The sequence below is a fragment of the Misgurnus anguillicaudatus genome, chromosome 24 (genome assembly GCF_027580225.2).
Source record: "Misgurnus anguillicaudatus chromosome 24, ASM2758022v2, whole genome shotgun sequence".
Lineage (NCBI taxonomy): Eukaryota > Metazoa > Chordata > Actinopteri > Cypriniformes > Cobitidae > Misgurnus > Misgurnus anguillicaudatus.
In genome coordinates, this window is record NC_073360.2 from 42,970,296 (window position 1) to 42,992,552 (window position 22,257).

Genomic DNA, 22,257 nt, shown 5'->3' on the forward strand with positions numbered 1-22,257 from the left:
GATTTTATCCAAAGCGACTTTATAAGTCAGAGGTGGCAAGCCTCTGGAGCAACTAGGGGTTAAGTGTCTTGCTCAGAGACACAATGGTGTGTCACAGTGGATTCGAACCCGGGTCTCTCACACCAAAGGCGTGTGTCTTATTCACTGTGCCATACAAGAACACTTAAATAAGCATGAACAGAAGGGTTAAGGTTAGCCTTCCTATTTGTTGTCTCGAATCTGTGAAGAGTTTATATTGTTAATGGGCAAAAAAAAACTAAGAACATAATAGCAGCTGAAATCCAACAGGCCAAATATTTTTCCATAATTTTAGATTCAACACCAGACCTCTCCCATGTTGATCAGTTGACTTATATTTTTAGATTTGTTAATGCTGTAGTTAAAAAGTAGTTAAAAAGATCCCTTGGATTTAAGCCCATCCATAGCCACACAGGTGCAAGCCTTGCTGAGTGTGTATCAAAAATGGTGCCAGACTTGCGGTTGGACATGTCAAATTGTTGTGGACAAAGCTATGAAAATGCGAGTAATATGTCCGGTAAATATAACAGGAGTTCAAGCACAGCTGAAAATGCAAAACCCTTTAATTCATTACACGTCAAATAACAATCAAATGTATTTATTACTTTGGTGTTTTTTATTCTTTCTTTCCTTTGCATTATTTAAAAAATGTTGTAACAAATGAAAAACACATCAAACTAAAAGGGAAGTTAGGAAAATATTATTTACTTTAGCAAACAAAACACCGAGAATCAAGTTTTGAGGACTTCATTTTCATGTTGTAAACTTTATATGTGTATATGTATAAAAGTGTTAGCAATCATTAAATCGGCAAGTTAACCAATCTATCACAGTGTTTTAATTGCTTATTTCATTGATTAAATGTCTCACTTACAAAAAAAACAAACAATCAGCTTAACCATTTGAAATGATTCCTAAAACCTATTTTTTATAGCTAAAACACACTGCTTTGTTAGTTTAGCACACCATCAAAACACGACAAATAGTGACATTAATATTTTTGCTCCAAACTAACTTTATAGCAGATCAAGTGTTTTGAGCTGATGTGGCTTCAGATCGCAAAATGAAACAGATAATACACTCTTTCTTTTTGGTATTCTGCACAGTGCTAAAGCGTTGCATTATAATAAATAAATATACTGTATTATGAAAACACCCAACATGACCGGAACAACACAGATATATAATCCAAATTAAGTTTATCGTCTTCTTGTTTTATCCATCAGAACATCTTTATTTGCATTGATATTAGCAGCATGGTAGATAAATGGCCTTAAAAGTGTAAATTCTGAACCGGACCCAAGCGTTCTTCGTGTGTCAATTCTAAAGTGTCTCTGCGCGATCGTGCACAAGGGCACCCTCAGGCTTCATGTGTGAAATGAACAGACTCGTGTAAAGGTCAGTTTAGGAACCAGTGGCTCATATCACCGCGACGGGAATAAAAATTGAATAAATATTACTCTTTTCTTTAGAAATTAGAATTAAACATATGTAGCGAATTCAGCGGGAGGAGGGGAATAACGTTATTTGAAACACTATGAACCTTCGACCGAAACACTACGGGGATTCCCAAGGGAATCTTAGATTTTAGCTCAAAAGGGATTATTATGTATAATTAACTGTAATTAACTATGCAAGTTTATCAGGTTTTACCTGGCGTAGCAGAATTAATAATAACAATTAATTAATATGTTCGTCCACCGAAGACATATATCCATAATCGTATATTAAAGGCGGCGTCCATGATGTTTGAAAGCCAATGTTGATATTTGAAATCACCTAAACAAACACGCCCCTACCCCAATAGAATCTGGACCTTCTGTTGATAGACCCGCCCCACACATACCCAACCCGGCATTTGATTTGATTTGATTGGCTATAAGTGTGTTTTGGTAGTCGGCCCGTCTCCTTTTCTAATGCGTTTTTCAAACATCGTGGACTCCGCCTTTAACGTCTAAGAAATGTTAATTTCATGGCCTTTAAAATTAACCTTCTCACTGAAATACAGTGCAACTCGCAGTGTGTAGCTGGATCAAAAGGCAGAAATAGTGACTTTAATTTCATGAGCATTGAACACAGAAACAATTTAATTGTGAAAATGCAAAACCGGTTTATTAACTATAAAACGAAGTACACATAACGACTAACTAAACATACACACATACAATAACATAAAACATAGATGAGAAAGAACAGATTGAAAATAGCTAGAGAGAGTAAAGATTGGCAATAGCACTATTGCTTAACATCTGCACAAACCATCGGAAAATCTCTAAGGAGCGCCTTAATTTTATAAGGGGTAAAGCTTAAACATCAGCGAGTAAAACAAGTTTATACTTGCATTTGGCTCTTTGTGATGCGGTGCGAAGTTTCTGATGCGCGCGGTGCGAGCAAGGAGAGAGAGAGAGAATCCAGGTGTGTTTGTGTAAGATGAAGGAGTCTGTTAAGTTGTTTCGTAGGGCGGATTGGTCCGCGTGGTTTTCCGAACTCTAGCGCAAAGCCAGGAAAGACTGTCCCGAAGAGAAAGGGCTCAGAGAAAAGATGATGAATCCGAGGGACTCTGGGTGAGTCTCAGAGAGTTTCCAAACTGCGCTGACGGGTTACCTGAGTAACTGAGCGCTCTTGAGCCGCCGGGCGACTTACTGAGCGAACTGAGCGAATTGAGCGAACTGAGCGAACTGAGCGATGATGGCTTGGGCAATAGGCTGTTTTGACCTTTCACGCGCCCAGCCCATTTTAGGTGAATAACCAATGTGCAAAGTGTTTGATCGCGTGGGAGACAAGCCTTTGTTCTTTCAGACATCACATTTGCGTAATTGCATAATGATAAGAGTTTGTTTCCATAACTCTAATATTAAATGACATTGATGCAGCTTGTGGTAATATGATGCATAGCAATAATTAGGAAATAAAAAGTAGATTAATTTGATACTAAACAAGACATGAGTTTAAAAGCACGTTGAATAATAATTTCATACCTAAGATATGAACCATGCTACAGTGAACAAAATCGAACTAAAGTGTTAACACACAGTTACATCACACACACACACACGATCATGCAGTAAAGGGATATAAAATATATATACATTTAATCAGCTCATTGTGATCTTTAAACGTGGTTCCATCAGAGACCTATAGTCTGTGCCCCCTGCAGTGTCTCTGGTGATTGTCGTTCGATCGGCTCTCAGGTTTCTCTGGTGGAATTCCTTTGAACCTCCTTTTACGACTGCATTTGTTTTAATTGTCGCTCATTTTACAACCTTGATAGGTGATAGAGATCTTGACGATTGTCACAAAAGGAGACAGGGTTATCTAATTATCACAATTTTAGGGCTGTTACGATCCAGACGCCAAATGGCCTCGATCTGACTCCAAGCCATCTGTTACACATATAAAATCAATCAATATGTTTCCAAACATGCATGCCTTTAAACCAGAAGCCCCAAGGAATGTTGTTTTGTGAAGTGCTTTCATGAGGACTGCGGGTCATATTTCATTTTACAGGTATGGAGTCTGATTTTCATTTTCATAACTTGTGACACAAATTAAGACATTACTGTCTCTAAATAAAAAAAATAAAAAAATAAAGGTCAAATACAAATGCTTGAGCCTATAGACCTTTCTAATGATGTATTGTTTGTTGTGTTAAGTACAATCTTTTAAATTAAATAAGTACACAACAATGAGCTTTTAACTACAAGTTAACATGAACCTAATAATGAACTGCGCTTATACAGCATTCATGTAAAGCATTACCATGAAATCAAAGATAAATTCTCCAAACTAATAACACAAGGATGTAATGTATCATTGGCCTTCGATGAAAACACTACAGAAATGATGAGAACATTTTCAGAAAGCAGCTGAAATCTAGTTTTACTAATATATATATAATATATATATATATATATATATATAACTGTTTCTTTAAACTGATGTAAGATTGACACGAACAGTGGTTGGTGATTTTTTGCACTCATCAGACTGGCGCGAGGTCAGACGGTCAGACCTAAGGAGGTTTTTGCACTGACATGAATTTTACCTCATGGCATTGCAATAAAACAAACCTGTCCAGTGAGATTTAAGCATAAGATAAGCCGCTGTTACCCAAAATGATAAGACGGTGGCGCTACACATAATTTCAGTAGTAAACAAGACAGCACAATATTGTAAATTTAGTCTACATAAATTTCTGTATTATTTATATTTTATTCTTGACTTATATCTTAGAAGAGAAATTATTATGTGGTTGATGAAAATCATTTACACAATACCATAATAACATTTATTTATTAATTAAAATTTTCAAATATACAGTACTGTGCAAAAGTCTTAGGCCACCATGCCACAATTAGATTTGTTGTTTTTGCAATGTTATAGTGATCATTTATAATTGTTTCTCTGTCTCTTTAATAGAATACATCCAGAAAATACAGGAAATGTGTATGTAGTATTAAAACAGTATAAAAACTGTAAACTGACGTGTCACATTTTAAAGGGAAACTCCCCTTCCACTTGAGCAATAGCAGGGAACTGCAGGATCCCTTAAACCTAAATAAAATTGAATCCTAACTTCTAATTTTAAAGACATTAGTCTTTTTACTTCATTCTGCTCAATAACACTCAAGATGTGTTTAGTGCCAAGAGAGGTCACACTAAACACCGATGATGCCTAAAGAAGACGTTTAGTCCTGAATTTTTATTTTATTTTTTTTGCACATATTTCATTTTCTGTTTGTATCTTAATAAAATATATTGAAAAATAAATATGGTTGGACATTGAAACTTCTAAAACAACAAGTTTGGTGGTGGTGGCCTAAGACTTTTAAGCTTATTAGAAATTATCTTTATCGTTCATCTGCAAAAAGGCGACATGGACTTATCCACTGCTGTTGAACTATTGCAGTCATTACACTTCTGTGTTGGCACTACGAAAGCAGTTTGCTGATGTAGATGAATCTGCTCGTGCTTTCAGTGTTACTCAGACTTATCAATATGACGTTTGCCGCAAACAGAAGAGAAAGCGGTTTGCGGATGAGTCATCTGAGGAAGATGAAGTATTATTTACTGATGTAAGTCAGAGATTTAAGGTCGAGGCATATTATGTAATTTTGGAAAGACTAACTTGAATATTAATGATATTTTCAATGTTTCTCATTTGGTTAAATGTGTATTGTTTGCGGATGATACAAACATTTTCTATAGTGACAACAATTTGGAGCGACTTATCAATGTTGTAAATAAAGAATTAAATATATTTTAAAAATGGATGGAAAGTAATAAATTGTCCTTGAACTTAGATGAATCTAAAGTGATGTTCTTTGGAAAGTATCAAGCTGATTCACAGGAACTGATTGAGATAGATGGGGTACATATTGAAAATGTGCAGGAAATCTTTAGGTGTAACAATAGACCATAAGTTAAGTTGGAATGCCCACCTCAGACATAACTAAAGTCTCAAAAAGCCTTGCTATAATTAGTAGAATAAAACATTATCTTTGATCATAATGCACTTCATACCTTTTTCTGTCCTTTAATACAGCCATATCTAACCTACTGTGTAGAGGTATGGGGCAATAATTACAAAAATTTAATACAGCCACTTTTTTGCTACAGAAAAGGGCTGTACAAATTATACACAAGGCTGCCTATTTTGAGCACACAAATCCTCTCTCTGTTAAGTCAAACTTATTAAAAATGCAGGATCTTGTAAAATTATATAAAGCACAGTTCATTTTTAAAGCGTATTACAATTTACTACCTGTGAACATTCAAAATATGTTTTCTCATAAAGAGCAGTTGTACAGTTTGAGAGGATCTGGGAACTTTGTGGTCCCAATGGCGGGTTCCACCAAGAGGAGTTTTTCTATGTCTGTATGTGGGGTTACTCTGTGGAATAATATGGAGCTTGAATTAAAGCAATGTCAAAGCATTCACCATTTCAAACGTCTTTATAAACAAAAGGTCTGGTCCCATTAAAAAGATAACAAGGTTTGATTGTACTAATGAGTAGAGTGTTGTTATTTAACATGTCTATTTAACTTGTGGTATTCTGTCTACCATTGTTGGTATTTGATAAATCATTGTTACTTGCGGTAATATCTGTATATACAGTTGAAAGAAAAAGTATGTGAACCCTTTGGTCTTACTTGGACCTCTTCATAAATTGGTCACAAAATGTGCTCCGATCCTCATCCAAGTCACAACAACAGAGCAACACAGTCTGCTTAAACTAATACCGCACAAACATACGTTTTAATGTTTTTATTGAACACAACATGTAAACATTCATAGTGCAGGGTGGAAAAAGTATGTGAACTATTCTGTCCCTCTGTGTTCAATAGTATTGTATTAGTTTGCTGGTGCATTTCTTTATCTTACCGCTAGGGGTCAGTACCTCTTTTAAGGGTTTCTTCTTCTATTATATATTGAGTGTGCTCCTCATGATGTGTTGTTAAAAAGTTTGTTACATGCAGTGTGAGAAAAGGTTCAGAGGCTTTGACATGCTATTCTCATCTCAGACACCTTATATCTTCAGGAAGCTTTGATATGCCATAATCTGTAAGTAATTAGTGATCAATTTTGTTTTTCTAAATGTTCTGTTACTTATTAGGTTATTTTAACTCTTACAAACAGAAAGTTATTTGTGACCTAATTCAAGCTAATGTAGCTAGCTTCTGTTTAGTATGTTACAAATTATACAAACTGAGTAATTTAAAGATGTAATCTTGTGATTCTTATATCTTGAATTCTGATCTATTCCAGCATTTAAATTCATAGAAATGTGTCTTGTTTTGTTAAATAATGTATTTTTAATACAATTTGTTTGTAATGTTCACAGTTTTACAATCAAGAAAAAGAGAGGTCTACAGTAAAGACACAAAAGAAGGAAAAAACTGTGTCTGGTCATTATTGGAACCACCTTCTCTTATTAATGTTTAGCTCGCTGCATAGGCTGAGTAGCCACACTCAACCGAGGGCAGAAGAGTAAAAAGATTAGCTACTTATCAAGCCTCCAAGATGTCTCAGTCTGAAACTACACCACCTATGTCCCAGATGGTGGCCCGGTCGGAGTGCTACTCACGTTCTTCACGCCGCTCGTCCACCAGCCAAGCTGCAGCACGAGCACGAGCAGACGCAGAAGCTGCCCGCACCAGAGCACAGTACGCCAAACGCCAGATCGACATGGAGGTCGAGAAGGCACGCATCGAGGCAACACTAAACGCTCTGAAGAAGGAGGGTGAGGCTGAAGCAGCGCTTGCTGCAGCTCATGTCCTGGAAGCGGCAGCTGATGAGGAGCACCACGCCATCGACCTCACTGAGCAAGGCATCTCCCCTAAGACGCCTCCTTCCATTAGACGTGCTCAAGACTATGTGAATGATCACTTCACCAACTCCAGTTTGCATGTGAAAGAAGAAGAAAAGCCTGACACAGGACAACTGGTCAGTTATAACAAATCTCACCATCTACAACAGAGCCATACACCAGTCCCTTCCTCTCCAGGTGAACATTTCACTGATTTTGCAGACAGGGAGCAGCTGAAGTCCCCTCCTACACACATAAAAATGGATATTTCACCCAAGCCTAGACCTTCAGTGACTGAAGTGAGGCTGAACTGTCGGATCTAACAGCCTACCTAGCACGCCGTGATCTGCTGACAGCGGGATTCAAGGTTTTCGACAATCGTCCTGAGTCCTACTTGTCCTGGAAGTCCATCTTGTGCAACGCCATAGAAGGCCTCAACCTCAAGCCCAGTGAAGAGCTTGACCTTCTAACCAAGTGGCTCAGCGGGGAGTCCCTTCAACACGCTCTGAGGATCAGGGCAGTCCATGTGAACAACCCACAAGCAGGCCTCCAACGTTTGTGGCAGCGTCTAGACAAGAGTTATGGCTCTCCAGAGGTAGTCGAAGCGTCACTCTTCCAACGCTTACAGACTTTTCCAAAGATATCCAATAAAGACACTCACCTGCTGCAGGAGCTTGCAGACCTTCTGCTAGAGTTAATGTATGCCCAAAGTGAAGGTTATCTGCCAGGCCTTAGCTTTCTTGACACCCCAAGGGGCATAAACCCGATAGTTGAAAAGCTCCCTTACGGGCTCCAGGAGTCATGGGTGAAACAAGGGACAAAATACAAAAGAGACAATGGTGCAGTTTACCTACCTTTCTCCTATTTTGTTCAGTTTGTAAATGACTATGCTGAAATGAAAACAGACCCTAGCTTTATGTTACAAAGTTCAAACATAGTAGCTCCAAGAGTTGAAAAGACACTGGTAAAACCAACCAGGTACAGAGTTCCGGTTGCAGTGAACAAAACAAACATTAGTCAAACAAGTGGCACAACTCAAACATCCATTCTTAATCCGGACAAGCAATGTCCCATTCACCACAAGCCCCATTCACTCGCTAAATGCAGGGGATTTAGGTCAAAAACACTGGATGAAAGAAAAGGTATTCTGAAAGAACACGCTATTTGTTATAAGTGTTGTTCCTCCACAACTCACAGAGCTAAAGACTGTAAAGCCATTATTCAATGCTCAGAATGTAAGAGTGACGTGCATGTATCCGCAATGCATGCTGGTCCCCCTCCGTGGACACCTAAAGACTCCAACCCTCTGCCTCAGAGCCACGGCGGGGAGTTTGACTCCTCAAGCCCTGTAACTACAACCAGTTGCACAGAAGTGTGTGGCCAAGGCCTCAAAGGTAAATCCTGCTCTAAGATTTGCTTAGTCAACGTGTATCCCCGCACATCCCCTGAAGAGAAAAGGAGGATGTATGCCATGTTAGATGACCAGAGCAATTCATCCTTAGCCAGGTCCGCCTTCTTTGACATGTTTAATGTAAAGAGTACCGTACTCCCATACACCATGAAAACATGCGCTGGCTTATCGGAGACTGGAGGGCGCAGAGCCAGTGACTTTGTTATTGAGGATGTAAATGGAAAAGTGTCCATGCTGCTGCCCATACTAACAGAATGTGATCAGATTCCAGATAACAGGGACGAGATTCCCACTGCTGAGGCTGTGTCGGCTCACCCTCATCTACAGGCAATCGCTTCGCAGATTCCTCCTCTGGATCCATCAGCAGAAATCCTTCTCCTCTTGGGCAGGGACATTATCCGAGCTCATAAGGTCCGCAGTCAGGTGAATGGTCCAAACAGTGCGCCTTATGCTCAACGCCTTGATCTGGGATGGGTAGTTGTAGGTGATGTCTGCCTTTCAGGTGCCCATAAACCCACAGTGAACTCTTTTAAGACAAACATTCTTAACAACGGCCACCCTACTTACCTCAGCCCCTGTGAAAACAAGTTCTATATCAAGGACAAATACACAGAAAGCCGTCATACACTTGATAAGACACGAGTTGAATTGGGCAGGAACATTTTCCAGCAAACTACAGATGACGACAAAGTGGCACTTTCAGCAGAAGATGCTTTGTTCTTGGAAATTATGCACAAAGGCTTTGCAAAAGATGATGCGAATAATTGGGTAGCTCCACTCCCATTCCGCACGCCCAGGCAGCGTTTGCCCAACAACAGGCACCAGGCCCTCAGTCGTTTAATGTCGCTCCGCAAAACGCTGAAAAGGAAACCTAAAATGAGAGAGCATTATGTTGAGTTTTTGGACAAAATCTTCAGTAAAGGCCACGCCGAACCAGCTCCGGCTCTTACTCCAGACCAAGAATGCTGGTATCTCCCTAGTTTTGGAGTTTACCACCCTCAAAAGCCAGAGAAAATTAGGGTAGTCTTTGATTCGAGTGCTCAATGCTGCAACGTTTCTCTCAATGACGTGCTACTTAAAGGGCCAGATCTTAATAACACTCTTGTGGGAGTTCTGATGCGTTTCAGGTCTGACCCATACGCAGTCATGGCAGACGTCGAGCAAATGTTTCACAACTTTCTTGTCAGGGAGGACCACCGTAACTACCTTCGCTTCTTGTGGTTCAAAAATCATGATCTGGATGGAGAAGTGCAGGAATTCAGGATGAGAGTACACGTATTTGGGAACTGTCCCTCCCCATCAGTGGCGATCTATGGACTGAAACGGTCAGCAATGGAGGGAGAAAAAGAATACGGCAGTGATACAAGAGCATTCATTGAACGTCACTTTTATGTAGATGACGGACTAAAATCATTCTCTTCCACAGACGAGGCCATTGACGTTCTCTCTAGAGCTCAGAAGATGCTGGCTAAGTGTAACATACGGCTGCACAAAATCTCATCTAACTGTCCTATAATCACAGGTGCTTTTCCAAGTGAGGACCTTGCAACGGACATGCAGGGCCTTGATCTGGGGCAGACTACCCCACCCATGCAGCACAGCTTAGGCTTGGGCTGGGACCTGTCCACAGACCTGTTCAAGTTTCAGGTAACAGTCAATGAAAAGCCCTTTACCAAACGGGGGGTGCTGTCAGTCATTAATAGTGTCTACGACCCGCTTGGCTTTGCTGTCCCAGTCATTGTGGAAGGCAGGGTCATACTGAGAGACATTTCCACTGACATTTGTGAATGGGACACTGAACTGCCTAAAGACAAATTACATCAGTGGCAACATTGGAAAGACTCCCTCAAATATCTGCAACAACTTGGAATCCCCAGAATGTACACCTCAATACCACTATCTGCAGCTCTAAACAAGGAGATCCATGTTTTTTGTGACGCCTCCACTAAGGCAGTGGGTGCTGTTGCTTACCTCAAACTCACAGATAGAGATGGACACAGTGAAGTGGGTTTCCTTCTCGGCAAAGCACGGCTTTCCCCAAAACCAGACATCACTATACCCAGACTTGAACTTTGCGCAGCAGTCCTGGCTGTTGAGGTGGCCGAGTTAGTACTGGAGGAGCTAGACATTGCAGTCGAACAGGTGAACTTCTACTCTGACTCCAAAGTAGTGCTCGGTTACATCTTTAACAAAAAGAGACGCTTTCATGTTTATGTGCACAACAGAGTGGAACGTATTAGGCGCTTTACACAACCTCACCAGTGGCATTACGTGCCCACTCATTTAAATCCCGCCGATCACGCCACACGAGCACTACCTGCTGAGCAGCTCTCAAACTCCACATGGATCAGTGGACCCGCTTTCCTGTCCAATTCAGAAAAAAGTCACACACAAGCAGAGTTGTTTGATCTTGTAGACCCAGATACTGACAACGAACTGCGACCTGAGGTCACTACTTGTGCCACCACTCTCTCAAAGGATAGACTCAGTAGTGTCAGATTTGAAAAGTTTTCGAGTTGGAACGCCCTACTTAAAGCTATAGCCAAACTCCAACACATTGCCCAGTCATTTAAGCCGAACACAGAGAGCTCCTGTCACGGCTGGCACAACTGTAAAGAACAGTTAACTGAAAAACAACTCAACCAAGCGAAGAACACTATCATTCGCATTGTTCAAAGAGAAGTTTACGCAGAGGACATAAGACAAGTTGAGAAAGGTGTGCCCCTTAAGAACTCAAGCCCACTTAGCAAACTGAGCCCTATCATCGACACTAATGGAATCCTCAGAGTGGGTGGGAGACTAAAACGTGCACAGTTGACATCAGATGAAATCAATCCCATACTCATCCCTGGAAAGCACCACCTTGCCCAGCTCATTATAAAACACTTCCACGGGAAAGTATGCCACCAGGGCAGACATTTTACTGAAGGGGCAGTTAGGACTGCAGGTTTTTGGATTGTGGGAGGTAAAAGAGCAATAAGCAGAGTGATATTCAACTGCGTCACATGCCGCAAACTAAGGGGCAGACAACAGGAACAGATCATGGCTGAGCTACCAGAGGACAGGCTGTCCACGGAGCCTCCTTTCACACATGTAGGCCTTGATGTGTTCGGCCCCTGGCCTGTCGTAGTCAGAAAAACACGAGGTGGGCAATCGGATGCTAAGCGATGGGCAGTCATATTTACATGTATGAGCACACGTGCCATTCACATTGAGACTATAGAATCAATGGACACGTCATCATTCATAAATGCCCTACGTCGTTTCTTCGCCATCAGGGGTGCAGTCAAACTTCTTAGATCCGATTGTGGGACAAATTTTGTGAGTGCCTGCAAAGAGCTGCAAATAGATAGACAGGGCTGTCACAATAGTAAACTTCACAGCTTTTTCAAAGACTCTGAGTGCAAATGGCATTTTAACCCCCCACATGCATCTCATATGGGTGGCTCCTGGGAGCGCATGATTGGGGTCACACGCAAAATCCTTGATGCAATGCTCCTAGAACAGAAAAATGCAAAACTTACTCATGAGATATTAGTGACATTAATGGCTGAAGTCACTGCAATAGTGAATGCTCGTCCGCTCACAGCGGTTTCTACAGATCCAGAAAACCCAGCCATTCTTACCCCTGCCATGCTACTCACACAAAAAGTTGGGAACCCACCAGTCCCACCAGGTCAGTTTGAAAGCAGGGATCTTTTCAGAGCCCAATGGAGGCGCGTGCAATACCTCGCAAATGTTTTCTGGAGCAGATGGCAAAAGGAATACCTCTCAGGACTTCAGAACCGCCGCAAATGGAAAACAGTAAAACCGAATCTACAAACAGGAGATGTTGTTCTGCTAAAGGAGGCTCTTGAACATAGGAACAACTGGCCACTTGGATGCATCACCAAAATCTTCCCAAGCGAGGATGGACTTGTCAGGAAAATAGAAGTGAAGATTTTCCGCAAGGGTGAACTCAGATGCTACATAAGACCTATAAGTGAGGTTGTGTTATTGGTGTCCAAGGACAGTACTTAAAATCAGGTACTTTGTTTCATTGTATTTTACCTGTATCCACATGCTAGTTATGGATGACATTTTATAGATGTCAGGCGGGGAGTATTCTGTCCCTCTATGTTCAATAGTATTGTATTAGTTTGCTGGTGCATTTCTTTATCTTACCGCTAGGGGTCAGTACCTCTTTTAAGGGTTTCTTCTTCTATTATATATTGAGTGTGCTCCTCATGATGTGTTGTTAAAAAGTTTGTTACATGCAGTGTGAGAAAAGGTTCAGAGGCTTTGACATGCTATTCTCATCTCAGACACCTTATATCTTCAGGAAGCTTTGATATGCCATAATCTGTAAGTAATTAGTGATCAATTTTGTTTTTCTAAATGTTCTGTTACTTATTAGGTTATTTTAACTCTTACAAACAGAAAGTTATTTGTGACCTAATTCAAGCTAATGTAGCTAGCTTCTGTTTAGTATGTTACAAATTATACAAACTGAGTAATTTAAAGATGTAATCTTGTGATTCTTATATCTTGAATTCTGATCTATTCCAGCATTTAAATTCATAGAAATGTGTCTTGTTTTGTTAAATAATGTATTTTTAATACAATTTGTTTGTAATGTTCACAGTTTTACAATCAAGAAAAAGAGAGGTCTACAGTAAAGACACAAAAGAAGGAAAAAAACTGTGTCTGGTCATTATTGGAACCACCTTCTCTTATTAATGTTTAGCTCGCTGCATAGGCTGAGTAGCCACACTCAACCCTTTGGGTTTAATAACTGGTTGACCCTCCTTTGGCAGCAATAACCTCAAACAAACTTTTTCCACCCTGTATTCATCACATATGCTTAAACTTTTATGTAGCCACGCAACAATAATTTCAGCAATTCACTCTATACAGCGGGACGTGATGTTGTGATTTTTCGAACAGATTCTTAACCTAAAATGCACCGCAATGCAAGTGATGCTAAACAAATGCAGCGTTCTATTAAAAATGAATGTATGTATTTCTGCAGTACCAAAATGCAATGAAGCAACTGAACGTCTGACTGGGGTGTCACTCTTCCTCACGCACAGCACCTGTGCACACACAGGTTGTTACCATAGCAAATAGGCTCACCCCAGAAATGATATATTATATGTTAAAAGCCTAATGGTAAATGCTGCAGGTGTAGAAATGTACATAAACCAGATATTTACTTTGATGTCAGGGCTAGATTACAGCCTGAAACCTGTTGTGCATATTAATAAATTAAAGTGTTTAATTGTTGGCACTGGCACTTATAAACACTAAATGGGTAAAAAATTGAAATAAATAGGCTTATTTCTTGGAGCCAAATACCTCTATTTTTTTAGAAATAAAAGCCAAATGCTTGAACATTTTACAGCCAAGTCATTTTCGTTATGCATTATTTGTTTTGGTTGTTTAAAAACACACAAAAAAAATTATCAGATTACTCGATTTATCGATCGATTTAGTGCTAGATTAATCGATTACAAAAAGAATCGATAGCTGCAGCCCTATATATAACTAAATATTTGTAAAAAAATAAAAAAGTTGCAATACACTCCGTGTTTAATTAGGCAGATATTTTTATATTTAAAGAATAAAACAATCACATAATTAGACATCACTGATGGTTGTTAGATTTGTAATTATGTTTTCCAAAGGGACATCAGCTGCGAACTATTTAATGCTACAGGCTTAAGAAACTATTTAAACAGGTAGGCCTGAGGTGGGAACTACCCTGTGGGACCATGAGGGGCTGCTCCTTGGGCCCGATGCCACATCTGTCCCAAATACCTCAAAACACACAAGGCTAGGTGCTTGTGGTGTATGTATTTTCCTCATCTTTCAACCCCTCTGTTGGTGCTACCTCCCCCCTTTTTATTTATTGGTATATATATATATATATATATATATATATATATATATATATATATATATATATATATATACTTTTTTCTTTCCTTTTTTTCTCTTTTTTTCGTCCTCTATTCTAACCGTATGAATTTATCTAAATGTATCTATTAATTGGATTACCTACTGTTAAACGTGTATGCATTACTCTAAATATCCCCTCATTCTTTACACACATATATACTTACAACATGATATGTATGGGCAATGGCTGTATTTATTATTTGTTTGTCTTATCTGTTTTTCTGTTTCCGTTTTGTTCTATTCATTGTTATTTACCACATGTAAATAGAGTCACTTTCTGTGTTTGCACTATATAAATAAAAAAAAAAAAAAAAAAAATTCCCAATGTCATTTCACGGCTTTTTAACAGAGAAGGTAGCACAGCTACAGTATCTGAAGAACATATAAGAGCGTATAACGGCAGCTCGGCACTTTGGAGTGCTGACAAGTTGTTTAATACTGCACCCACCGATGCCGTTTGAATACATTTGCGGTGAAATGACGGTACATAGACACTTCCCACTGAAGAGGGGGTAAACGTCCGCCTAGAAGCTTGATGTATATAGCGCGGAGGTCGTAAAATACCCATATTTTGGCAAATCACATAGATGTCATTTGAAAGCTGATAATTCCTCTTTAAGTTCAGTAAACAACCAGCAGTGTACCTTAGATCCATAGGCAGAAGAATCCCGGTAACGGAAACTTTATCAGGTAAGTCCTGAGCCCGGTGTCAGGTGCATCGACTCTGGTCAGTGTATCTTGATAGCAAAGACAGTAACAGTAATCCAATGATCAAAAGCATCACGTTTGTGCTGGCGAAACCCCGGGAATATTCCAAAGCTCCGAAAGGTTGGCGTTACGATGGTTCATCCGCGCAACAAAACAATAAAAAGATAAAAACAATAGATCAATATTTTAAGTGAGGTGAAGGAGCGGCAGCCAAACGCGCCAGCGTTCCCTTTCATTATGAATATGTATAGTATACGTATGTATGGTTGTGCACATATGCAACTATAATAATATTTCTTAACGAGATAACATTATTACTACTATTTATTTTATATATCTTTTCTTATTTTTTCCATTGATATAATTGAAGAAGGAAGTTTTACTTCTACCCACTCAATTTCAAGCATAAGTGTAGTTATTATTAGGGGTCAAGCCCCGAAGGGGCGTAGAACCCTATTGTTATTGTTAGTTTTCTTATTATTATTATTATTATTATTCTTCCTCTTCCGCCATTGAAGTCAATGGCAGCCCATAGAACCGTACATAGGAAAGTTATGAAATTTGGCACACATGTACAGGACAGTCTTAGAAGTTACTATAGCAAATTTGGTGTGTCTAACTCAAACTCTCTAGCGCCACCAACAGTCCAAAAGTCCACTTATGTTCATGCTCATAACTTCTGACCCGTGAGTCCTATAAACTAAATTCTTGTTTCCTCTGAATCCTTGGCTCATGTTGATTTAATTGCACACATTGATGTCATTTGTGTCATGCACATCTTTCCCCCATTTTGAATTTTCCGTAAAACCTACTTTTTCGAACTCCTCCTAGAGCGTTTGTCCGATTTGCATGTCCTTTGGTATATAGCATCTAGAGACACCTCTGACAAAAAGTTATCAAAAGCTTTTTGATAGACCAATGCGTTCTCGTATAAATTAACAACATATATGGCGGTGAGCACGCCAAAACGGACGTGTGGCTGTATCTTCGCAACACTTTGGTGTATCGACACGAAACTTGGTATATGTCATTACAGTCATGAACTGAGGGTGCCTGCAACGTTTCGTCACAGCGCCACCTAGTGGTTACGAGATTCGAAAAATGCCTATTTTCGCTTATAACTACTTCAAACTTGAGTCTAAAATCATGAAGTTAGTCTTGTTAGATTCCTTGAGGCATGTCGAGTCAAACGATACCAAACGGTTTTCGGTCGGCCATTTTGGGTGTCGGCCATTTTGAATTTTCTCATTAAGTTCAGTATTTCACAAACAGAATGGCGTATCGCTACGAAATTTGGCATGGTTCATCAGTGACATGTTCTGAGCGCACCTATAAATCTTTAGGACAGCGCCACCTAGTGGTCAGGATATGTAAATAAATAGTTTAAAATCTTTATATCATTTGAATACATTGCCACTATGACATAAGACTTCACTCTATTGATTCCTTGGCTGATGCTGAGTCCGACTGTACCAAGTATGTCTGAGTCAAACCTACTTCCTGTCGGCCATTTTGAATTATATTGAAGACCTACTTTTTCGAACTCCTCCTAGAGCGCTTGTTTGATTGGCTTGAATTTTGGTAGGCATCATCTAGAGACACTCTAGACAAAAAGTTATCAAAAGCTTTTCGGTAGACCTATTTGTTGTCGTATAACGCATCAAAGAATGCGAGGGCGAGCACGCCAAAATGTGTTTGAGCCTGTATCTTCGCAAAACTTTTGTGTATTAATATGAGACTTGGTATATGTCATAACAGTGATGACCTGAGGGTGCATGCACCATTTCGTCACACTGCCCCCTACTGGTCACGAGATATAAAATATGTCTATTTTTGCTTATAACTACTGCAAACTTGAATGTAAAATTATGAGAGTGGTCTTTTAAGATTTCGTGAGGCATGCCGAGTCAAACGATACCAAATGGTTTTTGGTCGGCCATTTTGTGTGTCGGCCATTTTGAATTTTTTCTTTAAATTGAAGTATTTCAGAAACACAATTGCGTATTGTTATGAAACTTGGTATGGTTCATCAGCAACATGTTCTGGGAGGACTTGTAAACTTTTCGGCGCCCCCTAGTGGTTAAAAGATTTGAAGCTATATCTCTTCATCTCTTTATTGTATTAACACCAAATTTGGTGGGTGTCATCACAATCAAGACCTGAGTCACAATTTATTGTTTGGTCAGTGCCCCCTAGTGGTCAAGTCATTTAAGGCTATATCTCCATATCGCTTTATTGTATTTACACTAAATTTGGTATGTGTCATCACAGTCATGACCTGAGGTACCATCTATTGTTTCGGCACAACGCCACCTAGTGGTCTCAAGATACGAAAAAATTGCTATTTTTTCATAAAACTAATGCAAACTTAGATCTTAAATCATGACAGTCATCACGTATGAATCATTTTTTGCCATGTTTGGCTTGACCCCGGTATCGCTGCTTGCAGCTATATTTATTATTATTATTATTGAGTATTCTTCTGTTGTTATACTATTTGTTTGAAATAAATAAAATAAATAAATGAAAAAAATGACTAAAATCATAACTGGCCAAACGTATTGATGCTTACAAAGAGGTCTATGATCTTTTTGTGTTCTCTTTTGCAAAGACTGTACAGAAAGTGAAGTGCGCATAAGGGCTGATAAACTGTCTTCACTTATCCAGTGGACCTATAAAACTTTGACTGATGAACTGATTCAGTTCAGATATTTTAGCAAAGACAAGACCTCACCTGCAGAGCTGCTGCAAATTGTTGATGAGAATGGACTAAAGACATTTCCTAATGTTTTTGTAGCACTTATACTGTATTTAACTTTGTCAGTATCTAACTGTGAAGGAGAGAGGTCTTTATCTACTCTAAAGCGAGTGAAAATGAACTTAGGACAACAATGACACAGAAATGTCTTTCTGCACTTTCCCTGCTTGCCATTGAATCTGAACTGGTTAGGGACATAGATTTCAAAGACATCATATGCCAGTTTGCTTGATCAAAATCCAGAAAAGTGTAATTGTAAATTGTTTGAGAATTTGTGCATAATATCACTGTAATTGTTTTGTTTGTGTTGTTCAGTTCAAGCAATGTAGTATTACACCACTGAGTAGTTGCACATTAACTACAGATGTTGTTATATTCCAGATTACAGATTAAAATTGTGCTTGTATTTGTCAATTTTGGCCAGGACGCTCTTGTAAAAGAGATTTTTAATCTCAATGTGCTTTCTCTACTGGTAAAAAAATAAAAAAATAAAGGTTTAATAAAAAAGAGTTGTTTTTTGTGTTCAATTTTACAAAAGTGACATGTTTATATTGATAGTTTCCTTGTGAAATGTAATAATTGCTAATTCTTACAAAATTTTATTAACTATTAAGTGGATTCTTGCATGATCATTTGTGAGGTTGGTCAGGGGCACCACAAGGTCTTAATACGCCACTGCTTATTTTAAGGACTACAAAACAATACATTGTAATACATTTTGATATTTCTTCACCAGATCCTTGCATATGAGACAGCAAGTGCGCCAAGCAGGTTTCACGAGGACTTTTCATGTGTGTATCGTAATGAAAATAATGCATTATGTCTGACCATTAAACTTCAGAAATCTAGTAGAGATAATGGTTTTATGTGTACTCAGAAGATGTGATTCACTGTTAACTGTGGGGTGCAGGGCTGTTATGGTAACAGGATACAGCGTGCTATGAGAGGGATTGTTTCTTCGCGTTAGTAAATTAAAGCCAAAAATATTCACCAAGTTGTCTACTCTATTCATAATGACAGATATTATTAGGGTTTCGAGCACGAAGTGCTGAAAACCTATTGTACTTGTCTGTTTTATTATTATTATTATTTATTATTTTTCCACGGTAAAACGCGTCGCCCAGCCCAAACCGTAAGTCGAAGAAACTTGCCACTTGGTCAACTGGTTGTATATTAGCAGGCTATAGACGGTGGGCCGAGGGTCCGTATCTGCTTTACTTTTCGAAATGGATGATCCCCATGGAGGGAGAACCTGAATTTGTAAAGTTTGGTCGATTGTTTTATTCTCAACGATATGAATGTGTTGCCACTCGCATTTATTGCACATTTTCCCCCGAAATGATACAATTTCCTGGTAAATATGCAGGCAAACGCGGTTGCCTACTATATCAGTCGAACCAATAGAGACAGAGCGCAGCGTGTCATAACCTGAAAACCACGCCCACCGAGGGGGAAAGCAATCCAACCGTCTCCATTGACTTTGTATTGCGAGAAGCCACCTCCTTGTCATTTCTGGCTTATAACAAAAAACTGAATAATGCCTAAAAGCTGCTGTGTGACAATATGTACAGCTAACAAGCCAAAGAACCCAGAAATACGTTTTTATAAGCTGTCGAGCTGTAAAACCCAGTCTTTAAGGAGAATAAAGTGGATCGCCGACTACGTTTCCCCCTAGTGGACGCAGTTTTACTAATAGGAGTACTATGAAAAGTTGCCAGTTTCCATTTCTGTGTCTTTAAACGCTCGTTTTTTGAAGTCGACAGCTAATAAAAACATATATATATATATATTTTTTTTGGCTTGTTAGATGTACACCTTGTCACACAGCAGCTTTTAGGTATTATTCTGTTTTTAAGTTTAATCTGTAAATACGTTTTTATAAGCTGTCGACCCCAAAAAACGAGCGTTTAAAGACAAAAAAATGGATACAGGCAACTTTTCATAGTACTTATATTAGTAAAACTGCGTCCAATAGGGGGAAACGTAGTCGGCGATCCACTTTATTCTCCTTAAAGACTGGGTTTTACGGCTCGACAGCTTATAAAAACTTATTTCTGGGTTCTTTGGCTTGTTAGCTGTACATATTGTCACACAGCAGCTTTTAGGCATTATTCTGTTTTTTGTTATAAGCCAGAAATGACAAGGAGGCGGCTTCTCGCAATACAAAGTCAATGGAGACGGTTGGATTGCGTTCCCCCCCGGTGGGCGCGGTCCCCAAATTTGCATAACTGCGCTCTGTCTCTATAGAGCGGCAAGATACTGACATAGGATTATTATTAACCAATCAGATGTAGGTTAGTAGAACAGCTGTTACACGGATTCAGACACGAGCTGCAGCGGAAGCATATTGACCATCGCCAAGGACATTCTTTGTGTGATTATAAGTATTCATTTTATTTAATTTATATCTATATAAAATGTTTGTTGTGTACACTAGTTTGTTCAAACGTATGTATGCGTCTCGTTAGTGTCGTTTTGCGTAGGCGTAGACTAACCGTTCCGTACCATGGTTCCGTACAACAATGATGTTCCGTGCAGATTAACTTTTACCGCCGATCGCTGAATAAATACTAATAGGTCATACACAAAATATGTATATCGTCTTCATTTTTCTTCCATCTCCGTTTAAGAGAGACACGTCCCAGCTGGTTGTTCTGGTAATATTTCATAAAGTTTGCGCCAACTCCGCTTGAAAATTGACTGTTTTGCAGAAGTGCTTGTAGCCATTTGCATATATGTTAGTTAATGTTCTCGTGTGTTTGTGTGTTGAGGTACCGGTATAATCTCGATAGCACCCTTACGAAAATAAATCATGGTTTTATTGTGGTAAAAGTGTAGTAACCAAGGTTTTTGTTGTATTGATTACTATCAGCAAAACTCTGGTTTTATTACACTAACCACGATTTAACAATGGTTTTTGAAAACCATAGTTTTCAAAACAATAGTTATTTTGTGGTTACTATGGTTTTACTACAGTAACCATTTTTAACTGTAGTAAAACCATGGTTAATTTTTGTAAGGGCAGGTGAAGTGATACCTTGTTTTATACTGTGTTAATTTTATTTTAACCCCTTTCCTGATGTTTTTCTGAACCTTATACTTCTCATGTTTGCAGATAATGCATTGTACTGGAAGCAGGTGTGGGGCCTGCTTGGATGTGTAAAGACCATGGGCTTAAGACCTCAGAGACTGTGTTTTTACTGGCGTTGCCTCGCCATCCTCTGCCTCTACGACTAAAAAAAGTGCAAAACAATAGGTTTAGGTTCTGCACATCACTGATTGAAGAAAGATGATTTGTAACTTTCATCTGTGAAAACCTCATGCTACATATATTGGTTACACCAGTTCTCTTAAGATGGATAATAAACCAGTTTCACATCGTTTAGGTGTCTCATTTATAAAACTGTGCGTAGGATCCTTACTAAAGTCTACGTGTGCTTCTTTGTGTACTGCTCCTGAAGGCCTGTAAGAATTATGGTGTCCTTTGGCCACTAGGGTGCGTAATACCGTATTTCGGTGCCTGTATCACGTGACGTTTGACATACACACACAAACATGACATCATATGATAGATCTGCTCATGGTGAACAACTTTGTCTCTTGAAGCGTTGCTGTCAATCAAACGGTTCGTGAGTTATTGGTGATAACCTTCAAAACCTACTTTTACGAACTAGTCCTAGGTTTTTCGCCCGATTGGAACCTAACCAAGGCTGATTGATTCTGTGGAGTGTGACTATAAATAATTATCAAAAAAAGTTGACATTTGTATTCTTAAATGAAAGGAGTGGCCAAAAACGTAAATGAGCGGAGCTTAGAACATTTAAACGGCCATAACTCGAGAGGGGTTTGAGATATCATCACGGGGCTTGAATAATATGTGAAAGCCATCGCTCTGAGTTTGTGATATAAAAAGTTTGCCGATCGGACAATAGGTGGCACTTTAACTGTGAAGAAGGCATTAAATACTGTGATTATGCAACGGTTATACCTATATAAGCCTATCATTTTATCTGTGATCAAGGAATTTTCATGGGAGTTGTTTTTATATGATCCTGAATTGTTTTCAAATCCTACAATACCAAGCATGCCAGGTTTCGAGTTACGGTTTGACCA

General features: G+C 39.1%; 2 protein-coding genes across 2 annotated transcripts in view; one reads left to right on the forward strand and one right to left on the reverse strand.

The window, feature by feature from the left end:
• Positions 1-22,257, reverse strand: part of LOC141361715 (NACHT, LRR and PYD domains-containing protein 3-like) — a 141,625-nt gene that overhangs the window by 51,101 nt on the left and 68,267 nt on the right. The gene's annotated exons all lie outside the window — the stretch shown is intronic.
• Positions 7,042-13,418, forward strand: LOC141361538 (uncharacterized). The gene is made up of 3 exons (XM_073863024.1): positions 7,042-7,565; positions 7,628-13,082; positions 13,363-13,418. Exons 1-2 carry the CDS (start codon positions 7,042-7,044, stop codon positions 12,756-12,758), a joined length of 5,655 nt encoding a protein of 1,884 aa, XP_073719125.1. The 3' UTR covers positions 12,759-13,082; positions 13,363-13,418.

What these genes read in the sequence shown, in the direction of transcription:
- LOC141361538 (XM_073863024.1), top strand. Translation starts at nt 7,042, where the DNA reads ATGTCTCAGTCTGAAACTACACCACCTATGTCCCAGATGGTGGCCCGG. An exon ending in GCAGACAGGGAGCAGCTGAA is followed by an intron (nt 7,566 to 7,627) that starts GTCCCCTCCTAC and finishes CAGTGACTGAAG; the next exon opens with TGAGGCTGAACTGTCGGATC.